The sequence below is a fragment of the Oratosquilla oratoria genome, chromosome 12 (assembly GCF_046742065.1).
Source record: "Oratosquilla oratoria isolate Oo_2021 chromosome 12, ASM4674206v1, whole genome shotgun sequence".
Lineage (NCBI taxonomy): Eukaryota > Metazoa > Arthropoda > Malacostraca > Stomatopoda > Squillidae > Oratosquilla > Oratosquilla oratoria.
This window is the reverse complement of record NC_134788.1, coordinates 66,546,231-66,571,727: the sequence shown is the minus strand read 5'-3', so window position 1 is coordinate 66,571,727 and position 25,497 is coordinate 66,546,231. Positions and strand designations below refer to the sequence as shown.

At 38.4% G+C, this 25,497-nt stretch overlaps 1 protein-coding gene across 2 annotated transcripts in view; it reads right to left on the bottom strand.

The window, feature by feature from the left end:
• Window positions 1–234: 234 nt before the first annotated feature.
• Window positions 235–25,497, bottom strand: part of LOC143031962 (uncharacterized) — a 41,051-nt gene continuing 15,788 nt past the window's right edge. The window contains exons 2-3 of one of the 2 annotated variants that reach the window (XR_012967053.1): window positions 733–4,183; window positions 235–632 (exon numbers count right to left, since the gene is read on the bottom strand). Coding sequence is in view for 1 of the 2 variants with exons in the window: in XM_076196362.1 (XP_076052477.1) it covers window positions 3,021–4,079 (1,059 nt within the window). In the remaining variant the exon portion in view is untranslated. Of the gene's footprint in view, window positions 4,184–25,497 lie in introns of both variants that reach the window. The other variant, XM_076196362.1, reaches the window with a different exon arrangement.

The following is a 25,497-nucleotide window of genomic DNA, read 5'->3' as shown; positions in this document are numbered from 1 at the left end:
ATGAAAGGAAGACAAGTACATATTTAACTTCAAACATCTCGATGTAATTTCAGTATGGTAATTCAGGCACAAGGTGGCTGAATCCATACTGAGAATGGTAAAATGATGCATGGTGATTGAAAATTATCACTGTTATTTTTCCATTTTCAGACTACTATTTGCTGCACTTCTTTTCAATGAAATTTCATGTATAAAAAAGAAAAAAAAAAAAAAAAAAAAAAAAATTGAGAGGTGCAATGGGCTATCTTATCCCGAAGTCAAAACAGGTGTTGGAGTGGTGAAGGAGAAGGTTGATCTAAAATATGGTGAGTGTATAAAGCATTACTGTGCTACATATTGCATCCAAACTGTGAAACTGTATAGGAATTCCTACTGGAGCAATGTGATAACTTCAAAATACTTACCTAAAAATTTGGTATTGTCCTGATATGACAAACTAAATAAAATGTACAAAATATAAACCTAAATTTTTTATTTACAGAACACATACAAATTTTACTTGGTGAATTACTGAGGTTATGTTCTGAATATCCATCATACAAACTTGCAAGAGATGCCAAACTTCAGTCCACTGAAAAGTTCCTGAACCAGTCTATTCCAAGTATGAAAAACAAGAGAAGTCTGACATCATCCTGAAACGGAGGTCCAGGTTTAATTGTCCAACAAAGTGAATTTTTCCATATACCAAAAACAAATAGTACATACATATACCAAAGGCTTTTTCCTCCTTACACGAAAGGTAGCCTCCTGGATGGCGGGTCCACTGCCCTGGGTTAGAGGCAGTGTCACAAGACACAGCACATCCACAGCAAGGCTGCTTCATTCGACCCTCCCTCTCCGTCTCTTCGTGTAGAAAAGGAGAAAACGGGGAGAAATCCCTTCAGGCTGAGTCCATTTTTTTTCTCATACATACTCCCTCACCTCCCATTCCCCACCCACTTCCCCTCATGCATCACAGCATCATCCCTACACAACCATTCTCCATTCACCCCTACCTTCTGTCCTCTCCTGTCCTTCCTCAACAGACATTCCCTTCTTTCCCAATGCCCCTTTTACCCCATCCATCCATCTCATCCTAGGTCACCTCCTCATGTTCACTCCTTCCACCTCTGCCTTCCACACCTGTTTTAATAATCTTTCATCACTCATTCTCTCCATGTGTCCAAAATATCCCAATACTCTTTCATCAACCCTATCACTCAAATCCCTTTCCACGCCTGTTCTCCTCACCTCATTTCTCACTCTATCTAGCCTAGTAACCCCTATCATACTTCTCAGTCATTTCATCTCAAACACATTAAAACTCCTCTCTTATGTTCCATGTTTCTGCCCCGTATTGTGCTGTTGGCACAATCAATCCTTCATACAATCTCCTCATAGCATCCATTCCCAAATGTCTATTTCTCATTACACATCTTAATCCACCAAGGCATTTACTCGCTTCTCTTAATCTACATTCTACTTCCACCCCCCACTCCTCCCTTTCCTACCACATTCGCACCCAAGTATCTAAAACTATCCACTTCCTCCAGTTTCTTTCCCTTAATACTCACTTCCAGTCTGCTGCCACTTTCTCCACTTGTACATCTCATCACCTTACTTTTACCCACATTTATTTTCAACTTCCTTCTTTTGCACATCTTCCCAAACTATCACTAACTTCCTCAATCCCTCCTCTGATCCTGCCACAAGTGCAGTGTCATCAGCAAACAACAACTGGCTTATTTCACCCTTTTTTCCATTTTCTTTAACCATCTCCAATCCCTGACCCACTACCCTTGCCTTCACCACTTGCACCACCCCATCCATGTATAAATTGAACAGTCAGGATGACATAACACATCCTTGATAAAATACCACCTTTACCGCAAACCATTCACTCTCTCCATTTCTAATCCTAACACAAGCTCTACTACTCTCATAAAAACTCTTGACTGTTCTTAAAAGCTTTCCTCCTATCCCGTATATCTGCAAAACCTCCCACAGTGCCTTATTGTATACCATGTCATAAGCCTTTTCCAAATCCATAAAAGCCCATAATACATCCGTACCTTTTCCTACAGCTTTCTTACATATCTGTCTTAACACAAAAATCTGATCTACACAACCCCTACCTGTCCTAAAACCACACTGTTCCTAACCAATTACTCCCTGTGTTCCTCTCCTAATCTGCTCAATCAAGACCCTCTCATAAGCCTTATGACTCCTTCCTTGAACCATTCCCATTCCTCCTCCACTTCTGGTTTTACTCTATCCTTCACTCACTCCCACTCCTCTCTCAGCTTCTTCTTGTACTCCTTCTCCTTTTCTTTCTAATTTAAGCAGTTCACTCAAAGTACCTCCCAATCTTCTGCCCTTTTCCTCTTTCTCCACCTATTCTCCACTCTCAACTTACCTTCCACCAAAAAGTGATCTGATATTTCCCCACTCTCTCCCCTTTGAACATGTTCATCCTACTATACTCTTGGTTATCACTATAAAGTCCATTAATACTCTATCTGCCACACTTCCATCCACCACCCTCTCCCATGTGCACTTATGCTTGACTTTCTTCCTAAACACTATATTTGCTATCAACTCCCTAGACACATCTCCACCATCAACTCTCCACTACGATTTTTTCCTGGAACTTCATATTTCCCAATCACTCCATCTAATGGTTCATTTCCTACTCTAGCATTAGGGTCTCCCAATACAACTGTATTGACATTCCTCCCTAATACCTCTATACAGGTAAAACAAAGGGAATGCCATGCTGGACTCTAAGTGCATAGGCATCACTTGCGTTTGCCTTTCTGCTGGTTTGATCCAAGCCGTTGGAAGAGTGTGATCTTTTCATGATACAAATCATACAGGAATGGCTTCTCTCCAATGTCTATCCTCATATACCTTGTGAGAGAAGTCTTATGTGAAAAACCAGAATCAAAGAGGTCACACTGGAAAGGCTGTTTTCCTGTGGGAGTCTTCATCTGCTGTGTGGGATAACCCTTTTGTGAAAAAGCAAAGTTACACAGGTCACACTAGAAAACCTCTCCTGTGTGGCTCTTCATATGATCTGTGAGATAATCCTTTTTTGAGAAAGCTGCATTGCACAGGTCACATTGGAAAGGCGTCTCTCCTGCATGGGTCTTCATATGCTTTGTCAGATCACCCTTTCTTGAAAAAGCAGAATTGCACAGGTCGCACTGGAAAGGCTTCTCTCCTGTGTGGGTCCTCATATGCTTTGTAAGATCACTCTTTAGTGAGAAAGCAGAATCACACAGGTCACACTGGAAAGGCTTCTCTCCTGTGTGGGTCCTCATATGACTTGTGAGATTACCTTTTTGTGAGAAAGCAGAATCACACAGGTCACACTGGAAAGGCCTCTCTCCTGTGTGGGTCCTCATGTGACGTGCAAGAGAACCCTTTAGTGAGAAAGCAGAATCACACAGGTCACATTGGAAAGGTTTCTCTCCTGTGTGGGTCCTCATATGACTTGTAAGAGAACCCTTTCTTGAGAAAGCAGAATCACACAGGTCACACTGGAAAGGCTTCTCTCCTGTGTGGGTCCTCATATGACTTGTGAGATCACCCTTTCTTGAGAAAGCAGAATCACACAGGTCACACTGGAAAGGTTTCTCTCCTGTGTGGGTCCTCATATGACTTGTGAGATTACTCTTTACTGAGAAAGCAGAATCACACAGGTCACACTGGAAAGGCTTCTCTCCTGTGTGGGTACTCATATGACTTGTAAGAGAACCCTTTCTTGAGAAAGCAGAATCACACAGGTCACACTGGAAAGGCTTCTCTCCTGTGTGGGTCCTCATATGATTTGTAAGATTACTCTTTACTGAGAAAGCAGAATCACACAGGTCACACTGGAAAGGCTTCTCTCCTGTGTGGGTCCTCATATGCTTTGTAAGATGACCCTTTCTTGAGAAAGCAGAATCACACAGGCCACATTGGAAAGGCTTCTCTCCTGTGTGGGTCCTCATATGCTTTGTAAGATCACTCTTTTGTGAGAAAGCAGAATCACACAGATTACACTGGAAATACTTCTCTCTTCTGTGGGTCATCATGTGATATCTAAAACAAATCATGATATAGCTGTCCTATGCATGTCACACCAGATCCTCTTCATTACATGACACTTATGGATTCTATGGATAGCTCTTCCAAAGGAATGGTGATAGTTACCCTCCTCCTGGAAAATATGTAATCATAAGATTGTCATCTAACTCTTTGAAATTGTGTAATATACTGTTATAGGATTGTGAGTGTTGTGTACACAAACCATTTAATATCCAAGTCCCTTTGCACCTAAACAGACCCCTTGTACTTGCCATAATGTAACATGAAATATAAATACTAACAGATATAGTGCTATTATATATTGCATTCTACCTTTACATTAGAAATATGCTGAAAACCATCCAATAGCTACATGCATACTCACCCCACCACAACTGGAATGACAAAAATTTTGCTCTGGCTTTTTCATCATGTCATGAGATTTGGAAGTGGGAAACAACCCAGATGGCAAAAGCAGTCATATCTTAAAATAATTCCACAACATTCCATGTTTGGGCTCACAAGACCAGAGTCTAAATACGACAAACACTAGGAGGGCTTATTCAGTTCATCTCATCTGACCCAAATAAGTGATGCAAGTCGTCACATCCTTTCAGATAAACTGGTAAGTGATGTACCTGTGTTATTATTTCTAAATAACATAAATGAAATTGTAGAGGAAATTTCCATATTTTTTCTTGTCACATTAAGTAAAATACCTGTTTGTCTAATTAAAAAATATATATTGGATGTACCTACTAAAACAATCTCAACAATCATGATGTAATCAGGAAGGAACTGGTATTTAAGGTTCAATCCCGGTAAATGTGGAAATAGCAGGAGGACAATGTATAATATCAGAATTAGTGCTCTCACATATTCAGCCTACAGGTCCTTTAAACACAGGCATTACATACATAATCTCAGTCATCTTCCAGGAAGCCTGTGACTCCCTCACCAGTTGTGACTCTTGTGTGATAATATATATATATACCAAAGGCTTTTTCCCCTTTACAAGGTAGCCCCAAAAAAAAAACAAAAAAAAAAACAAAGACATAGAATCCACTCCCACCCATTCCATCCCCACATACTCCACTCCCATCCACCACCCTCCTCCCCTCTTATCTTGGCTCCTCAGTAACCCCTGCATCTCGCCCACTGCCCTTGGTCAGAAGCAGTGTCGCAAGGTATAGCACTTCCTCATGAAAATGGTGATCCCCCCTCTTCATCCCCTCATTAAGAAATGGAAAAGATGGCTTAGAAATCCCTTCATGATATATAGATTTATTTTTCACACCCACTCCCTCACCCCCCACCCACTCCCTTTCATGTATTACAGCATCATCCATACACAACCATTCTCCATTCACCCAAATCTACTGTCTTCTCCTGTCCTTCCTCAACAGACATTCCCCTCTTTCCCAATGCCCCTTTTACCCCATCCATCTATCTCATCCTTGATCATCCCCACATGTCAACTTCTACCTCTGCCTTCCACAGGTGTTTTAATAATCTCTCTTCACTCATTCTCTCCTTGTGTCCAAACCATCCCAATACTCCTTCATCAAACCTATCTCCCAAATCCCTTTCCATCCCCGTTCTTCTCCTCACCTCCTCATTTCTCACTCTATCCTGCCTAGTAACCCCTATCATGCCTCTTAGGCACCTCATCTCAAACAGGGTCAGCAGCGGCGCCAGGAATTTTTAGTTGGGGAGGGTAAGGGGGGGCTGAGCAAATTTTTTTTGGGGGGGAATAGTAATATGATAATACACATATATTATCCTCATTTCAGAAGGGCTAGCACTGATGCCTGACAAATCTTTAGCCCTGGCAATTAAAAATTTCCCTTAATAAAATTATTTCAATGAGTGTTTTACATTTTCAATTTGCACATTTCAGTTGGGGGGGCTGGCCGCTTTTTTGGGGGGGCTAAAGCCCCCCCAAGCCCTGCCCTGGCGCTGCCACTGAACAGGGTTGCGGAGTTGGAGAGAGTTGGAGGTTTTAGCTGGAGTCGGAGTCAGATTTCTAAGAGTACTAGGAGTCGGAATTTTTTATCCGACTCCGACTCCTTAAGTCCAATAAAATAATTTTTTAACATGGTTTCCCTGTTTGGTTTTACCAGTTGCACAATATAACAGTTTTTGTATGGTTTTGCGCTTATTTTTGGAGGCAATAGTGAGTGTGTGCAGTGTATGTGTACACTAAGTGGTCTCTCCAGATGGGAAACAAAAAACAATCCATCAATAAAAAAAAAAAAAAAAATACACAATACTGACAAGCTATCATTGTCAGTCTGGGTAAAAGTGTTTGTGGTCATGTATTTGTAGTTATTTCCTGTAAGGAGAGTGAAACTATATATATAATGTATATATATATATATATATATATATATATATATATATATATATATATAGGTATATATATATATATATATATATATATATATATATATATATATATATATATATACATATATATATATTATTTAGTACTATACTGCAATGCTTCTACTTCAACACAAATAAACATCAATTCGTGCTGCCACCATGTGACGGCATTGTGTGCTACTAGTACTAACTAATGGAAACAAACAACAGATTCTGTCTGAAGCAGTGTCTCCCAGTAAATTTTCTTTTCCTTCATTTTCGGTAGTTTTATCACATTTTCCTTTAATGGAAATATGCTAGATTATGATAAAGCTACTTCAGAATATAAAAATCATACGTTTCTCAAGGAAATTTAGTGGTTTGCAATATATGAAATAGAAACAGGCTACTGATCATGGTTACTAGTGAATACGATAGGCCTACAAGTGAAGCAATGAAAAATAGAAATCAGAGTAAAGAAAATCACGAACCATTTCAATCTAATTTAAAACTGATTATGTTATAAAGACAATTGCAAACTAGGCCTAAGTGTACCAGATGTTTATGCTTTAACCCATAACCATAATTCTATCTATCTATATACAAAAGGCTTTTTCCCCCTTATCAGGGAGGTAGCCAAGTCAAAAGGCATAAACCCACTCCCACCCATCATCCCTTCCACACTCACATCTTAGCTCCTTGTGTACGACGGGTCATCCCTGCATCCCACCCACCACCCTGGGTCAGAAGCAATGCAGGACATAGCACATCCACAGCAAGGCTGCTTCATTTAATTGGCGACCCCCCCCCCTTCTCTCCGTCCCATCACATAGAAAATGGAGGACGGGGAGAAGTCCCTTCGGGCTGCGCCAAAGTATCATTCACACTTTCCCACTCCTCAACCCCCCCCCATCCTCCCATCCCTTCCCTTTCTTTTCATCACAGTATCATCTATACACAGCCCTTCTCCACTCATCCGTATCTTCTGCCACCTCCCTTTCCTGCTCCACAGACATTCCCCTCTTGCTCAACGCCCCTGTCACCCCATCCATCCATCTCATCCTCAGTCGTCCTCTCAAGTTCACTCCCCCCATCTCTGCCTTCCATACCCCTTTCACCAGTCTTCCTTCATCCATTCTTTCCATGTGTCCAAACTATCCTAATAGTCTTCCATCAGCCCTCACAGCCAACTCCTTTTCCACCCCAGCTCTCCTTCTCACTTCCTCGTTTCTCACTCTATCCAGCTTGTAACCCTCACCATACTTCTCAGACATTTCATCTCAAACACATTTAAACTCTTACTCTCTGCCCCTCTCAGATTCCATGTCTCTGCCCCACACAGCACTGTCGGCACAATCACCCCTTCATACAATCTCCTCTTTGCATTAATTCCCAAATGTCTATTTCACATTACTTTTTTAAATCCCCCAAGGCATTTATTTGCTTCTCTCAATCTACAGCTTACCTCTACCTCTACTCCCTTTGCAGCCACATATGACCCAGTACCTAAAACTATCCAGTTCCTCCAGCCTCTCCCCTTTAAGACTTACTTCCAACTCTCCAGCATCCTCTCCTTTTGTACACCTCATCACCTTACTTTTACCCACATTCACCTTCAACTTTCTCCTATCACACACCCTCCCAAACTCAGTCACTAGCTCTCCCAATACCTCCTCTGACCCTGGCATAAGTACAGTGTCATCAGCAAATAACAACTGACTTACCTCACACTTTTCTCCATTTTCCGCAACCAACTTCAGTCCCCTGCCCATTACTCTTGCATTTACCTCACGTACCACCCCATCCATATACACATTGAACAGCCATGGCGACATGACACATCCCTGACATAGTTCCACCTTTACCTCAAACAATTCACTCTCTCCATTTCTAATTCTAACACAGGCTCTACTACTCTCATAAAAACTCTTGACTGCTCTTAACAGCTTTCCCCCAATACCTGTCTACCCTATCATAAGCCTTTTCCAAATCCATAAAGGCCCAAAAGACATCCTTACCCTTTCCTAAAGCTTTCTCACAAATCTGTCTTATCACAAAAATCTGATCCACACAGCCCCTACCTCTCCTAAACCCACATTGCTTTTCAGCTCCTCACCAATTACTTCCTCTGTTCCTCTCCTAATTCTCTCAACTATAACCCTCCCATACGCCTTCCCAACTACACTCAACAAACTGATCCCTCTGAAACTACTACATTCACACTTGTTCCCTTTTCCTTTGAAAAGCGGACCTATACATGCACTCCTCCAGTCCTCTGGTACTCTACCCTCCCTTAGACACCCATTAAACAGCCTCACTAACTAGTCTACTATTACTTTACTTCCCTTCTTCAGACACTCCGTATGACACTCATCTAACGCAGGTGCTATACCTGCTCTCATCATTTTAATCGCTACTTCCACCTCATCTTTTCTTATTTTTCCCTCATTTTCCTTACCCATAACTGTTATTTTCTTTGCCCCTCCCAATGCTATCACCATTCCCTCCCTATCCTCCTCTACATTCAACAGTTCCCTAAAATATTCTGCCCATCTTCCCCTCATGACTTATCACTTCCTCTTCCATTATCATCTTTTCATCTTTGCCTTTTACCTTTTCTTCCCTACTTGAATCAACTTCCCTTCCTCTTTTAATCTTTTAATAATAGTAAAAAGAAAATATTTAGGCCAAATCTTGTACATTGTGTAATGTGACCTTGGTAAAGACAAATATTGATATACTGGTATACGGAATAGTCTGTAAAACCCTACTATTGATAGTAGCCTATTGAGTGACTACCGGACCTCAAATATTACCTACAAGATATACAGTTTGCATGATTTGGCTATGTTTTTTTTTTTTTTTTTGTAGGAATTGGTAAACAATAAGCATTGGATGCAAGAACAATTTAGATTACTTTGCCAAAGTTTTCTACTTTTCCCAGTGATGTAGCCTAGGCCAATTGTAAGGTCCTACCTGTTGTATGATAAATGATGACTTTGTTGGCCTAGGCAATCTCCATAGACTAACCTAGAAAAAATCATTGGCAGTTTGTATTATTCTTAAAACTTTGATGAAGAGAGTGTATATACAGTATATGTATGTACATACATACATATATTTACCAAGGCTTTTTCCCCCTTACTAGGGAAGTAGCCAATAAGGAAAGGCATAAAATTATTCCCACCCATTCCATCCCTGAAAACACTCCACACCCCTCCACCCTCCCTCCCATCTTAGCACCTCCTAGATGACGGGTCATCCCTGCACCTTGTCCACTGCCCTGGGTCAGAAGCAGTGTCGCAAGACACAGCACATCCACAGCAAGGCCGCTTCATTAAATCGGCGACCCCACCTCTCCGTCTCCCCATATAAAGGAGAGGACGGGGAGAAATCCCTTCGGGCTGCATCAAAATTTTGCTCTCACACTTTACCTCACCCCCCATCCCCCTGTCCATTCCACCTCATGCATCACAACATCTTCCATATACAACCATTCTCCATTCACCCCTGTCTTCTGTCCTCTCCCGTCCTTCCTCAACAGACATCCCTCTTCCCCAAAGCCCCCTTCACCCCATTCATCCATCTCATCCTAGGACGTCCCTCATGTTCACTCCCTCCACATCTGCCTTCCATACCTCTTTTACTAGTCTTTCTTCACTCATTCTTTCCATGTGTCCAAACCATCCTAATACTCTTTCATCAACCCTATCTCCCAACTCCCTTTCCACCCCTGTTCTCCTCCTCACCTCCTCATTTCTCACTCTATTTAGCCTAGTAACCCCCATCATACTTCTCAGACACTTCATCTCAAACACATTCAAGCTCCTTCTCTCTTCCTCTCTTATGTTCCATGTTTCTGCTCCATACAGTGCTGTTGGCACAATCACTCCTTCATACAGTCTCTTCTTAGCATCCATTCCCAAATTTCTATTCCTCATTACACTTTTTAATCCATCAAGGCATTTACTCGCTTCTCTCAATCTACATTCTACCTCCACCTTTACTCCACCTTTTCCTGCCACATTTGCACCCAAGTATCTAAAACTATCCACTTCCTCCAGTTGCTCTCCCTTAATGCTCACTTCCAGATTACTGCCACTTTCACCCCTTGTATATCTCATCACCTTACTTTTACCCACATTTATCTTCAGCTTTCTTCTATCACACACTCTCCCAAACTCTGTCACCAACTTCCTCAATCCCTCCTCCGATCCTGCCACAAGCGCAATGTCGTCCGCAAACAACAGCTGGCTCACCTCCCACCTCTCTCCATTTTCTTTAACCATCTCCGATCCCTGACCCACTACCCTTGCATTTACCTCTCGCACCACCCCATCCATGTATAGATTGAACAGCCAGGGTGACATAACGCATCCTTGACGAAGTCCCACCTTTACCTCGAACCACTCACTCTCTCCATTTCTAATCCTGACACAAGCTCTACTACTCTCATAAAAACTCTTGACAGCTCCTAGAAGCTTTCCTCCTATCCCATATATCCGCATAACCCCCCAGAGTGCCTTTCTGTCTACCCTGTCGTAAGCCTTTTCCAGATCCATAAAGGCCCAGAAAACATCCTTCCCCTTACCTATAGCTTTCTCACACATCTGTCTTACCACAAAAATCTGATCTACACAACCTCTACCTGTCCTAAATCCACACTGTTCCTCACCAATTACTCTCTCTGTTCCTCTCCTAATCTTCTCAATCAAGATCCTCCCATAAGCCTTCTCAACTACATTTAACAAGCTAATCCCTCTGAAACTACTACATTCACACTTGTCCCCCTTTCCCTTGTAAAGTGGAACTATACAGGCACTCCTCCAGTCCTCCGGCACTCTATCTTCTCTCCAGCAAACATTAAATAACCTCACCAACCAGTCCACCATCACTGTACCTCCTTTTTTAAGACATTCTGCATGGCATCCATCCAGACCAGGTGCCTTGCCTGCTGTATGTATATGTGTATATATATATATACATATATATCATATATATATATATATATATATATATACGTATATACAGATAAAACCTATTATTTTTGGTACATGTTGATTATCGGGTTCTTTAAAGAAAAAAAAATAAATAAAGAAAAGAAAAAATTAAACTAATGCAATAATAAAAAAGAAAATAATTCTTTTACTTCTATTTTGTTTTTATTTTTTTATTATTTTTATTGTTTTATCTTTATTTACTTTATTTCATTCTTTTATATAAAAATGATAATAATAATAATAATAATAATCCCAAAATAACCTTATAATCCACATTTACCTTTCTTTTTACCATAAATTGTAGGGTCGAATTTGTTTTTCCTAGACTATAGGCTGCCTCTATTCATAGGGTAGTCTAGGACTCTAACTTATATTTCTCATTGGGTAGTCTAACCAACCATTTTCATCACATTAAGATGATATCAGTTTACCCTACTTATATAAAGTACAAACTACTATTTTTTTATTTGCAAATTTCAATTGAGTAGTCTATAAGTTCTATAATTATGAATAAAGCCTATTTTTTTAATGTTTACAAATAAGAAATTTGTATAGATTTTAGCTTTAACCTCGTTATTAACATAATAATACTGGCTACAAGGAACATATAAAATATTTTATTATAAGAAATTTTTATAGATTGAATTTTTAACCTAGTTATTAATGTAACAATACGGGTACATTCAAGGTACAGTACATATATTTTGTTATATTCTTGAAAGCTTTGTCTGAATTTTTACCATTACAGTAATTGGCAAGCCAACAATAGCTGTAAAATACTGTCTATAGATGTGCACTGTGAAATAATTTGTTGCTATTGTGCAAATAGAAAGCAGTAGGTCTCATTATTCCAAGTTTAAAAAATCTAAAAAAAATTATATGTTTTGTGTTGAGAAAATTTAATAACCATCCAGTATAGAATAGTTTTATAGCTAGTTACAGGATATATACCATTTATAGAAGTTTCCAGAATGTAGTTTGTATTAATGTTTCATTCATTCTATACTATGGGAGTTATAGCCAGTGGAATGTATTTCTATTTTTAATAAATACTCAATAAATATAATTATTAATTCAAATTCCTGAATAATTTGTTAACTGTCAAGTGACAGAGATGTTTTTACCTTTGTTGACAGTCTAATTCAAATTATGTTAACATCTAGAACTCCATCATGTACACACATACATGACAGTGTAGACAATAGTATATATCCACTACATATGCACTATGCACATACGTCTTCATGTGTGTAAAAGTCAATGGAAGTGTTTTTGTGTGGTTTACTGTTTTGTAGGAGCTATGTCATGCTGGGATAATGCCCTGAGATAAACTTTGACCAGTCTCAGAGGCCAGATAGGAATGACATTAGAGCATATGTCACAGCATTTGGTGATGACTGAAAAGGGGAGGAACAACACCAGCTATGAACAGTGTGCATAGGGGAAGGTTGTCTCTCTCTTTCCTGAACTGATTCCTGGTTTTTATGATAACATGGTGAAATTAATTCTGCAGTAAGTACTAGGTAGGGCATCCTACATTAACCTTTCCTCATCATGATTTGTCACATATTTTCCTAATATTGTGATAGAAGGTTTATGAGATTGGACAAATGAAATAACAGAGGATTTTGTTTTTGGGGGGAGGGGAGGGGCACAAAGGAAAAAGAAAATACATAGCTTGAAGTGGCAACACTGCCATGACAGATTTGAAAGTGCTCATAAGCTGGTAGATGATCATGAGCATAGATAATACCATTATATACTTAATATGTATATGTTTATACGAATATACGTGCTTGTGTGCATATATATATATAAAGCTGGTTGAGTGTATATGTGAGTATATCTATCATACAAGTGAATGTTTCACATAAAAAATAATATACATGAAAATATTTATAAAATGCTTGCTGAATAGGTGTGGGAGGCTGGTATATGGATCTGCAGAATAGATTTCCACATAGGGGTCAAGGAATTAAGGAGTCGGGAGTCGGAGTCGGGAGTCGGAGTCGGAGGAATCAAAGGAGTTGGAGTCGGAGTCGGAGTCAGAGGAATCAAAGGAGTCGGAGTCGGAGTTGGAGTCGGACCTTATACCATCCAACTCCGCAGCCCTGATCTCAAAGACATTCAATCTCTTCCTCACCTATGTTTCATGTTTCTGCCCCATGAAGTGCTGTTGGCACAATCACTCATATAATCTTCATGTAGCATTCATTCCCAAATGCCTATTTCTCAGTACGCTTTTTAATCCCCCTAGGTATTTAACTGCTCTCAATCTACATTCTACGTCCACCACTCCTTCCTTTCCTGCCACAATTGCACCCAAGTATCTAAAACTATTCACTTCCTCCAGTCTCTCTCCCTTAATACTCAGTTCCAGTCTGTTGCCACTTTCTCCTCTTGTACCAGGTATATCTCATCACCTTACTTTTACCCACATTCATCTTCGAACAACAACTGGCTTATCTCCCACTTTTCTCCATTTTCTTTAACCATCTCTAATCCCCGACCCATTATCCTTGCATCTACCTCTCACACCACCCCATCCATATACAAATTGAACACCCAAGGTGACATAACACATCCCTGGTGAAGTCCCACCTTTACCTCAAACTACTCACTCCATTTCTGAATTTAACACAAGCTCTACTACTCTCGTAAAAACTCTTGACTGCTCTTATCCCATATATCTGCAATACCTCCCACAGTGCCTTCTTGTCTACCCTGTCATAAGCCTTTTCCAAATCCATAAAGGCCCAAAAAGCATCTACCTTTTCCTATAACTTCCTCACATATCTGTCTTACCACAAAAATCTGATCCACACACCTCCTACCTGTCCTAAATCAACACTATTCCTCACCAATTACTATCTCTGTTCCTTTCTTAATCTGCGCAATCAAGATTCTCCCATAAGCCTTCCTAACTACACTTAACAAACTGATCCCTCTGAAACTACTAAACTCACACTTGTCCCCTTTTCCCTTGTAGGGTGGAATTATACAGGCACTCCTCCAGTCCTCTGGCACTCTACCCTCTCTTAAGTTAACATTGAATAACCTCACCAGCCACTGCACCATCACCGTACTTTTTTTTTTTTTTTTTTTTTTTTTTTTTTACATTCTACATGACACCCATCTAACCCAGGTCTTTTCCCTACTCTCATCATCTTAACAACTGCCTTCACCTCATCTTTTCCTTTAATTTCCCTCAATAAACTGTCATTTTCCACTGCAATTACCTTTCCCTCCCTATCCTCCTTCACATTTAGCAATTCCCTAAAATACTCTACCCATCTTCCTCTCACTGCCGTCTCTTCCATTATCATCTCTCCATCTGCACCTTTTACCTTTTCTTCTCTACTTGATTCCCCTCCTCTTCCTCTCTTAATTTCTTTCCAAAACATCTTTTAATTTCAAAACTTTCTGTCATACTCTTACCCCATTTCATACCTGCTCTCCTCTTTGCCTCTTTTATGCTTTACTTGTCTTCTCTTTTCTTTGTACCTCTCATATGATTCTCTCATCCTATTTTGTAACCAATCTGTGAATGCTCTTACCCCATTTCATACCTGCTCTCCTCTTTGCCTCTTTTATGCTTTACTTGTCTTCTCTTTTCTTTGTACCTCTCATATGATTCTCTCATCCTATTTTGTAACCAATCTGTGAATGCTTGCTTCTTCTCTTCTACAACCTTCTTTCCTTCCTCAACCCACCACTCACTACCCTTCCTTCTATTTCCTCATGTCCTCCTTGTTCCACACACCATCTTTGCACATTTTGTGACTCCCTCCTTGAATTATACCCATTCCTTCTCCACTCCTAATTCTACTCTATCCTTCACTCCTTCCCGCTCCTCTCTCATCTTCTTGTACTCCTCCTTTTCTTTCTCATTTAAGCACTTCACTTTACGAACCTCCCTACCTTCTGTCCTTTTCCTCTTTCTCCATCTATCCTCCACTCTCAACTTACCTTCCATAAAAAAATTATCTGATATCCCCCACTCTCTCCCCTTAAAACATGTACATCCTTAACTATTCCTACTATTCTCCTGGTTACCGCTATACAGTATACAGTAGACCATTAATGCTCTATCTACCACCCTTCCATCCACCACCCTCTCCCATGTGCTGTCATGCTTGACTTTCTTCCTCACTGTATCAACTCTCTTTCAAGACACATCTCCACCATCAATTCTGCATTACAATTTTTCCTGGAACTCCACACTTTCCGACCACTCCATCTTTTGGTTCATTTCCTACCCTAGCATTAAGGTCTGCCAATACCACTACATTGACATTTCTCCCTAAACCCTCTATGCACTCATTTAAATCAATCCAAAAGGCCTCCCTCTCCTCTACACTCTTCTCACTACCAGGCCCATATGCACTTACAAAAACTCACATGTCCCTTCCCAGTTTCACTCAATGCCAACACATCCATCTTTCTTCTCACAAACATACTACCTATCTCTTCCCTTTTACTCTCATCTGTACCACATCCATGCACATTAAAAGACCCAAACCTTAGGTCACTGGTCAGAAAACTATCAGACCCTCTTATGCCTTTACTTTTTTTTTTTAGGAATGTCCTCTTTGTGGAACTTTTATTTGATATTAGTATTATCTCAGTTTAGAATGTGTCCCTGCCTATTAACATTAATCAATGTAAAGCTGGATATTTTATGAGTTTTGGTCCCATTTGAGCATTTCCCACCATGAAGATGACAGCATATTTACCGAGATCATTTGATCAAATAATGTAATTGACAGCAAGAATGATTCCTGTCCCAACCTCTTCAATGATGCTGAAGAACATGCTACCAAAGAACATACCCCTACGTCTTACTGGTTTGTGACATACTATAAGGATAACAGAGGTAACTTTACCCATGCTATTAAATATCTAGAGAGACTGGAGTGTTCCCTACAAATAACCTAAATAAATATGGTAAAGATGATCTGAGGTAAGGACAACACCGGCCATGATCCTCCTCCATCTACCTTGTCCTTCAGATGGAATTTTCAAATCCATCAAACAACACCGAACATTCAATTACTACAAAGCACATTTCCACAATCAAGACCTACATAAATTCTCAGATATATCAATTGGGCCCTGACAATGCTTACAGAATGACAAAAACAAGAGAAAATAGTAGCATGCTCACATTTCATGGTCCATATCTCCCTGAGTGAGTAAATATTGGTCCTCTTTCTCTCCCAATAGAAACTTTCATCAATTGTCTTTTACAGTGTTACCAGTGTTATGAGTTTCACCATGGAAGAAAGAACCGTACACATGGTCCCCGATGTGGTCATTGCTCTCTCCCTTGATTCACTTCCTACTATTGATTGTGAATCAGAACTTCATTGTTTCCATAGCAGAGAAGCTCACTAAACCTCTTCACTCTGGGGCACATCGCACGTCTGGCAGCATTAGCTGCCTGACGTGCAATGTTGCATCATAATAATCGCATTATAAAAAATAAAGTCAGTGCTCAATCATTCGTTCTCTTTCACCCTTGAATTTTGATAGCCATAGAAAATCTGATGAAGCCAGTTTAGAGAGAATAGAGGTTACGTAAGTACGACTATAATAAATATAATCAAGACACCGATATCGGCATCATCGCGTACCCACTTGCTCCTCATGACGCCTACATAGGCGTCACCGTATGGAAGTGGTTAATACATTCTCAACAATGCTAGGAGTATTGTCTTGAACAAGACATTCTTCAACTGGCTAGTCTTGGTAGTGCCAAGCAAGTACTTCATTTTAGACAGATGGATGGCGGAGCATCCTTCCACTCCATCCCTGTCCTCCACTCCTATGAGAATTCTGCTTCCGCTGTTCAGTCCAGAACAAGTTATCTATTTTGTTAAGTTACAATGTATCATCAACAGATCCCTCCACCTCGTCTTTAGCAATGCATCCCATTGCATCTTCAACAAAACCCTCTTCTACATCATTAGCAAAACCCTCAGTAACATCACAGACTCCCAAAACATATGCCCATGCTCACACAGATTTCCAATCAAGAACCCATACTAAGGATAGTGAATCAATACAGACACATTTTCAACATCAATATCTGGTATACAGCAATGTGTTACCAGAATTTGTTCCTAGATCCTCTGATATCCATCCCTCAAAATCCTTTCTCCCTACAAAAGGACATAGTCCACCATGCCAGACTACAGCGCTGCTACCATCCAACCCTTTTGATTTAACACAAGAGGTTGGATGACAGCATTGCAAATAATCATCCAGGATGCAATACTTTACCCCATACTAGACAACACATTATGAAAGACTACACTGTACACGATCATGAACACCAACAACACAAAATACACTCTATAAAGGATTTGTGGGAAAACCCTGTTCCAGCTGGAGTGTTCCTCAGGGAGATGGGACTGCTTGGTTTGACAGTCTAAGGAACAACTATTGCCTATCATGATGTAAATAAGCTTCTCAGCAAAGATAGGTTTCCTGAAGAAGCACCTGCTGAATAGGTGCATTCAAAAGAGCTGTAATTGCTTTGCTTTGCTTTGCTGTGTAGTACATTACATCATCACCTGATTCATTGCATAGCACAAATAATTAACCTTCAACAGCATTAAGGGGGGATTTTCATCCCATTGCGCACCATGTTAAATAAAATGTATATATCTTGCTTATTTATGCATCAATTTTGATCATTCAAACACCATTCTATTGCAAATTTCAAGGAGAAAAAGATGATCATGCGTTTTTTTCTTTATACATAATGATGTTATGTGAATCTGTGCATATATGGAAACATTGAAAAACATTCACCTTCCAATGTTTACCATCAAAGATAATGTACAAATCTATTTTTTGTTATGATAGATTTTTTAAGCATAAAATACTGAACAAAATGGTTTTTAAATGATAAAAATCGGTTGATAAATAATGGAGAAATTAAACTTTGAATGATTGAATTATGAGTTTTCGGGAAACGACAAAAAACGAAACCTATAGCTAATTTTTTGTACCAATAGTTTTGCATTGTGTTTATTATCTGCAGGACACTATATTACCTTCCAATATGATTACCTTGGTTATGACCAGTTTACTGCTACTGTAGATATATAGATATAGCTGCAGTATAATGTGGGCCTTTACCGGTACTATACTGCAGCTGCAGTATTGTACCTCACCACTGGTGGATCATTAGAACAGCAGTTTTGGCTGCAAAGGCTACAGGGTTTTTGATCAACCAGTGGTGGGCCCCTTCCCTGTAAACTGTTCTTCACCATATTCTGTAGTAGCTACTGTAGGCCTATTTGCCAGCATCATGACTTCAGAAATTGCCGGCACTATACTCTGAAGAGGGCTTTGCTGTCTTCTTTCGCTTCAGTCTAGGGCCCTTTTGGATTGAAGCTTTCTGCTTTTGTCTTTCCTATGTAAAAAGTGAACAGCACTGCTTGTTGATTCACCAAAAACAAGGTGTGGGATGATACTGCCACTTTCATAGCCAAAATTGTGTTGAAGAACTGTATGGGCTGCAGAGTACGACACGTTTTTCAGCCCATAATACTTCGTCTTAGCGAGTCCATGCCAAATTTTACTATGTAGGGACTCATTTGGATTTTGAGTCCTGCCACCTAAACACAAAATAATAGCTTGAAATGGTATCACACCGACAAGACACAACCAAATCTATTATCAGTACTTCCTGAAATAAGTTTCGTTTTTTTCTTCACCTTTTGAACTCCATTCTTGGCAATACTTTCGTTTTTCCTCCACCTTTTCAGTGCTTCATAGAAAACGGTAAGGGAGAACTATAGAAAAACATTTTTCTAACCTTTTTGGAGACGAAAAAAAATTTTTGTTTCCCTTTTTGACATCTGACACGTGTATTTGTTTACACTCAGCCGCGAGTGTGGGCATTTAAACACCATTTAAACACCGTAATCATAATAATAGGCCTAAAAAAAATTGCGCTCTTGTTTTCTTAGGTACTTTTGCGTTATTTGAAGCAAAAAAAACAATTTTGATAAATTCGTCATAATTCGTCAAAAAATCCCCCCTTAATCAAGTTACACATTTTTCCGAGTCCATTATGTGTTATGTAAGTAGACTTTTTACAACATACCTCCATCCTATTATCTGTATACAGTATTTACCTAGTTGTATTTTACGGGACTGCAGCTATGCTTGTTGTGCCCCGTTTTTGTATCTCTCCACATCCAGTTTAATTTTGAACCTGTGTATGGTTTTGGCATTCACTGTTTCACACACATGCACACACACATTTTTCAAAGAATTGAAAGGTTGGAACAACTAGAGAAGGCTAACAGAAACTTAACTGAAGAAATAGAGGACCTAAAAAGACAGTTAGGAAATGTAAAGGAGGAGAATGAGAAATTGAAGAAGAATAGTAATGAAAACAGAGAGAAACTAGCTACAGAAGCTAAAAATTGGAGAATAACTCAAGAAGGGAATAAGGTTTCATTCACTGACATAGTCAAACAGCAATTGAAAGAACATAATGAAGACTCAGTTATTAAAGTGATGAGACAGAAGGAGAATATAGTAAGAGAATTAGCTGACAAAAAGAAATGTATAATTATATTAGGAATGGAAGAGAAACATAACCCAGATAGAACTGCAAGAATCAAGGAGGAAAATGAAAGAGTAAGCAGTTTATTAAAATTAGTCCAGGAAGATGAACCAGAAATTATAAAGGAAATTGAGGAAAAATTCAGACTCGGAAAATATAGTACAGATAAGACCAGACCAATTAAGATTAAATTCAGGTCACAAACAACAGCAGAGAAAATTCTATCCAAGACAGGGAAACTAGCAACAAATGATCAATATAAAAAGGTATGGATAAAAAGAGAAATGAATAAGGAGGAAAGAGAGGCAGAAAAGCAGAAAAGAATTGAAGCTAAGGCAAAAAACGAGGAAAGAACGGAGTCAGAGAAAGAGAGATTCTATTGGAGAGTAGTGAACATGAAAATAAAGCAGTTCGACATACTAAAGAAAAACATAAGGGAAACAGAGAATACAATGGAAGTGGCAGAAAACTAAGAGTGTCTTACACAAATATAGATGGATTGATAACAGGATTGAATGAACTGAATGATTATTTGAAAGAAAAAGAACCGGACATAATGGGAATTGTAGAAACAAAATTAAAAGGCCCACTACCACCCAACAGTGTAGGACATGATACATACAATTATTGGATTAGAAACAGAGAGAAAAAACAAGGGGGTGGAGTTATGTTCCTGACTAAGAAGGATATAAACGTGAAAGGTGTCATATATGGAAAGAATACAGTAGAGATGATTATGATAGAAGTGGAAGACCGAGATAAGAAGAGCAGAAAATTTGTGATCAATTATGTGCCTCCGAAAACAGCCTCATGGGAGGAGAGTGAACATAAAAGTATGTTAGAGGACACAAAGATAGCATTAACTAAAATAATGGAAGACGGAGGAAGAATAGTTATGATGGGCGACTTTAATTGCAAAGAAATCTGCTGGGAAGAAATGACAGTAAAGAGTGGTGATGACTCATGGGGAAATGCTCTACTTGAGATGATTACTGACCATTCAATGACACAATGGATACAAGAGAACACTAGGTATAGAAATGAAGAAGAACCATCGAGGCTAGACTTAATAATTACATCTGAACCTAGAATAGTGGACAAGATTGAATATAAAACACCAATAGGTAAAAGTGACCACATATTGATTGAACTGGAACTTAATGAAGAAAAATATATGAAAAGAAATGAACAATATAGAAAAGGAAGAATGATGTATGAAAAAACAAACTTTGATAAAATAAGAGAATTCTTCCAACAAGAAAACTGGGAAGAAATATACAAAGAAGAAACAACAGTGGAAGAGAAATGGAATATTTTGACAAAAATTTACAAAAAAGGAGTGGAAAAGTATGTCCCAAGACAAAAACAAGAAAAAGAATATGTAAAATGCTGGTACAACAAAAGTTGTAGGGAGTTAAAGGACAAAAGAGACAAAGCCTGGAACAGATGGAAAAAAGACAGAAGACCTGAAAAATGGAAAATATATACTGGTTATAGAAATGAATATGTACAAAAGTGCAGAGAGGAAAAAAGAAAATATGAAAAAGATGTTATAGAAAAGTGTAAAGATCAACCAAAACTATTCTACAGATTTGTAAACAATAAACTGAAAAACAAACAAGACTTAGAGAAATTAAGACAAGGAGGAGTTGAATACACTGAGGAAATGGAAATGGCAGAAATTATGAACAAACATTTTAAATCAGTGTTTACAAGGGAAAATATACAACCTGAAGAGATTGAGTGGAAGGAAAAAGTCCCCCCTATGGAAGAAATAGAAGTAACAAAGAATGAAATATTGACACACTTGGGTAATTTTGATGTCAGAAAATCGCATGGGCCAGATGAAATAGCAAACTGGATTCTGAAAGAATGCAGGAATGAACTGGCAGACAAAATACATAGCATAATAAGCAGTTCCTTAAAAGAAGGAAAAGTTCCAGAAGATTGGAAAAAAGCAAATATAGTACCTATATATAAAGGAGGAAATAAAGAAGAACCTACCAACTATAGACCAGTCTCTCTAACAAGTACAATAGCAAAAATATGTGAAAGAATTATCAAAAGTAGATGGGTAAAATACTTGGAAAAAAACAACGTACTAAATCCAAGGCAATTTGGATTCAGACAAGGACGATCATGCGTCACCAATTTAATATGTTTCTATTCAAGGCTAATAGATATAATACAAGAAAGAGATGGATGGGCTGATTGTGCATTTCTAGACCTAAAAAAAGCTTTTGACAAAGTACCACATAAGAAGTTGCTTAAGAAATTAGAATATGAAGGAGGAATACAAGGTAAATTGCTAAATTGGATGGAAGACTTTTTGCAAGAAAGAAAAATGAGAGTAGTGATAAGAGATCAGCACTCAAAATGGAATGAAGTAATAAGCGGTGTCCCGCAGGGAACAGTTCTGGCCCCAATAATGTTTGCTATATATATTAATGATATGGATGAAGGAATTGAAAGCTATATGAGCTTCTTTGCAGATGATGCAAAATTACTGAAAAGAGTGAAAACTGAAGAAGATTGTGAATCACTACAGAGAGATCTAAATAAAGTACAAGAATGGAGTAGGAAGTGGGAGATGGAGTTCAATACAAAAAAGTGTAGTATAATGGAATTTGGAAAAAGCAAAAACAGAATAACAGGATCATATAATTTGGGAAAAGAAGGAATAAAAAAAGTAGAAAATGAGAAGGACCTGGGAGTCATTGTTATGAATAATATGTCACCTGAGAAACATATAAATAAGATTTTTGGAGAAACTTATAATTTAATAAGAACAATCAAAGTGGCATTTACATACCTGGATGAAGAAATGGTGAGGAAAATCCTAATCACCCTGATAAGACCAAGATTGGAATATGCAGCAACGATATGGTCACCAAGTACAAAAAAATGTATAAAAAAACTTGAAAGAATACAAAGAGCAATTACAAAACTGGCACCAACACTCTCAAAACTATCATATGAAGAGAGACTACAAAAACTTAAACTACAGACACTAGAGCAAAGAAGAGAGAGAGGAGATTTGATAGCTATTTACAGAATCATGAAAGGCATAGAAATTACTGATAGAGAGAATCTGATAAAATGGGATGACAGAAATACAAGAGGACACGGAAAGAAAATAAAAAAAGACAGCTATAGAAGAGATTTTAAAAAGAACAGCTTTCCTCACAGAGCAATAGACAGTTGGAACAAGTTAGATGAGAAAGTGGTGTGTGCAAAAACAATACATGAATTTAAAAATAGTTTAGATAAAATGAGATATGAAGACGGGACCCCACGAGCATAGCTCCCCTTCCCGTAAAATACAACTAGGTACAACTAGGTACAACTAGGTAAATACACAATGACTTTGGAGAGGACGGGATCAACAAAAATGTAAAGATTAGAAGTATAGATAAGAGCAGCACAGTGGAAGGTGATGATAATAGTTTCCAGGGATTTAAAGAGGGTGGGGGGGATATCAACCTCCCCCGATTGACAAGACTAGAGGAGAAACTTGATAAGATGATCGAACATTGGGAAGACAGGTTCGGTAATGTAACCAACATTGAGCAGAGAGTTGAAATATTGGAAGAACTAGAGAAGGCGAACAAAAACTTAACTAATGAAATAGAAGAATTAAAAAGACAGTTAAAAGAAGTAAAAGAGGAGAATGAAGAATTAAAAAGGAACAATAAAGACAATAAAGAGGCCATAGCAACAGAAGCACAGGGTTGGAGAAAAATCCAGGAAAACAGTAAAGTTGCATTTACTGATATAATTAAACAGCAAATAAAAAAAAACCCTGAAGACTCAGTTATCAAAGTGATGAGACAGAAGGAGAATATAGTAAGAGACTTAGCAGATAAAAAGAAATGTATAATTATATTAGGAATGTAAGAAAAACATAACCTAGATAGAACTTCAAGAATCAGTGAGGAAAAAGAAAAAGTAAGCAGTTTACTAGAATTAGTTCAGGAAGATGAACCTGAAATAATGAAACAAATCGAAGAGATGTTTAGGCTCGGAAAACATAGTACAGATAAGACCAGACCAATTAAGATTAAATTCAGTTCACAAACAACAGCAGAGAATATCTTAGCAGAAACAGGGAGGCTAGCAGCAAGTGAACAATATAAAAAGGTATGGATAAAAAGGGAAATGAATAAAGAGGAAAGAGAGGAAGAAAAAATGAAAAGGAAAGAAGCTGAAGAAAAAAACGAGACCAGAACGGAGTCAGAAAAAGAAGAATTCTACTGGAGAGTAATGAATATGAAATTGAGGAAATGGACCATAACAGAGAGAAACAAAAAAGAAACAGAGAATACAATGGAAAAAACAGAAAGTTAAGAGTGCCCTACACAAATATAGATGGATTAATAACAGGACTGAATGAAATGAACAAGTATCTGAAGGAAAAAGAACCGGACATAATGGGAATTGTAGAGACAAAATTAAAAGGTCCACTACCATCCAACAGCATAGGACACAATGCATATAATTATTGGATTAGAAATAGAGAAATAAGACAAGGGGGTGGAGTTATGTTCCTGACTAAGAAGGATATAAACGTGAGGTGTGTCACATATGGAAAGAATACAGTAGAGATGATTATCATAGAAGTAGAAAACAGAGCTAAGAAGGGCAGAAAGTTTGTAATAAACTACGTGGTCCCAAAAACAGCCTCGTGAGAAGAGAGTGAACATAAAAGTATGTTGGAAGACACAAGAATAACTTTAAACAAGATAATGGAAGATGGAGGAAGAATAGTTATGATGGGCGACTTTAATTGCAAAGAAATATGCTGGGAAGAGATGGCCGTAAAGGGTAGAGAAGACTCATGGGGAAATGTTTACTTGAGATGATTACTGACCACACAATGACACAATGGATTCAAGAGAACACTAGGTATAGAAATGAAGAACCATCGAGACTAGACCTAATAATCACATCAGAACCTGAAATAGTGGAAAAGATAGAATACCAGGCACCAATAAGTAAAATAGACCACATATTGATAGAACTAGAACTAAATGAGAAAAAATACATGAAAAGAAATGAACAATATAGAAAAGAAAGATTGATGTATGAAAAAACAAATTTTGATAGAATAAGAGAATTCTTTCAAAATGAAAACTGGGAAAGTATACACTAAGAAGATACAACAGTAGAAGAGAAATGGAATATTTTGAAAAAAAAATTATAAAAAAGGAGTGGAAAAGTACGTCCCAAGACAAAAACAAGAAAAAGAATATGTAAAGTGCTGGTACAACAAAAGTTGTTGAGTGTTAAAAGACAAAAGAGACAAAGCTTGGACCAAATTGAAGAAAAACAAAAGGCCTGAAAAATGGAAAATACGTACCGTACTTGTTATAGAAATGAATATGGACAAGTGTGCAGAGAGGAAAAGAGAAAATATGAAAAAGATGTCATAGAAAAATGTAAAGATCAACCAAAACTATTTTACAGATTTGTAAACAACAAACAGAAAAA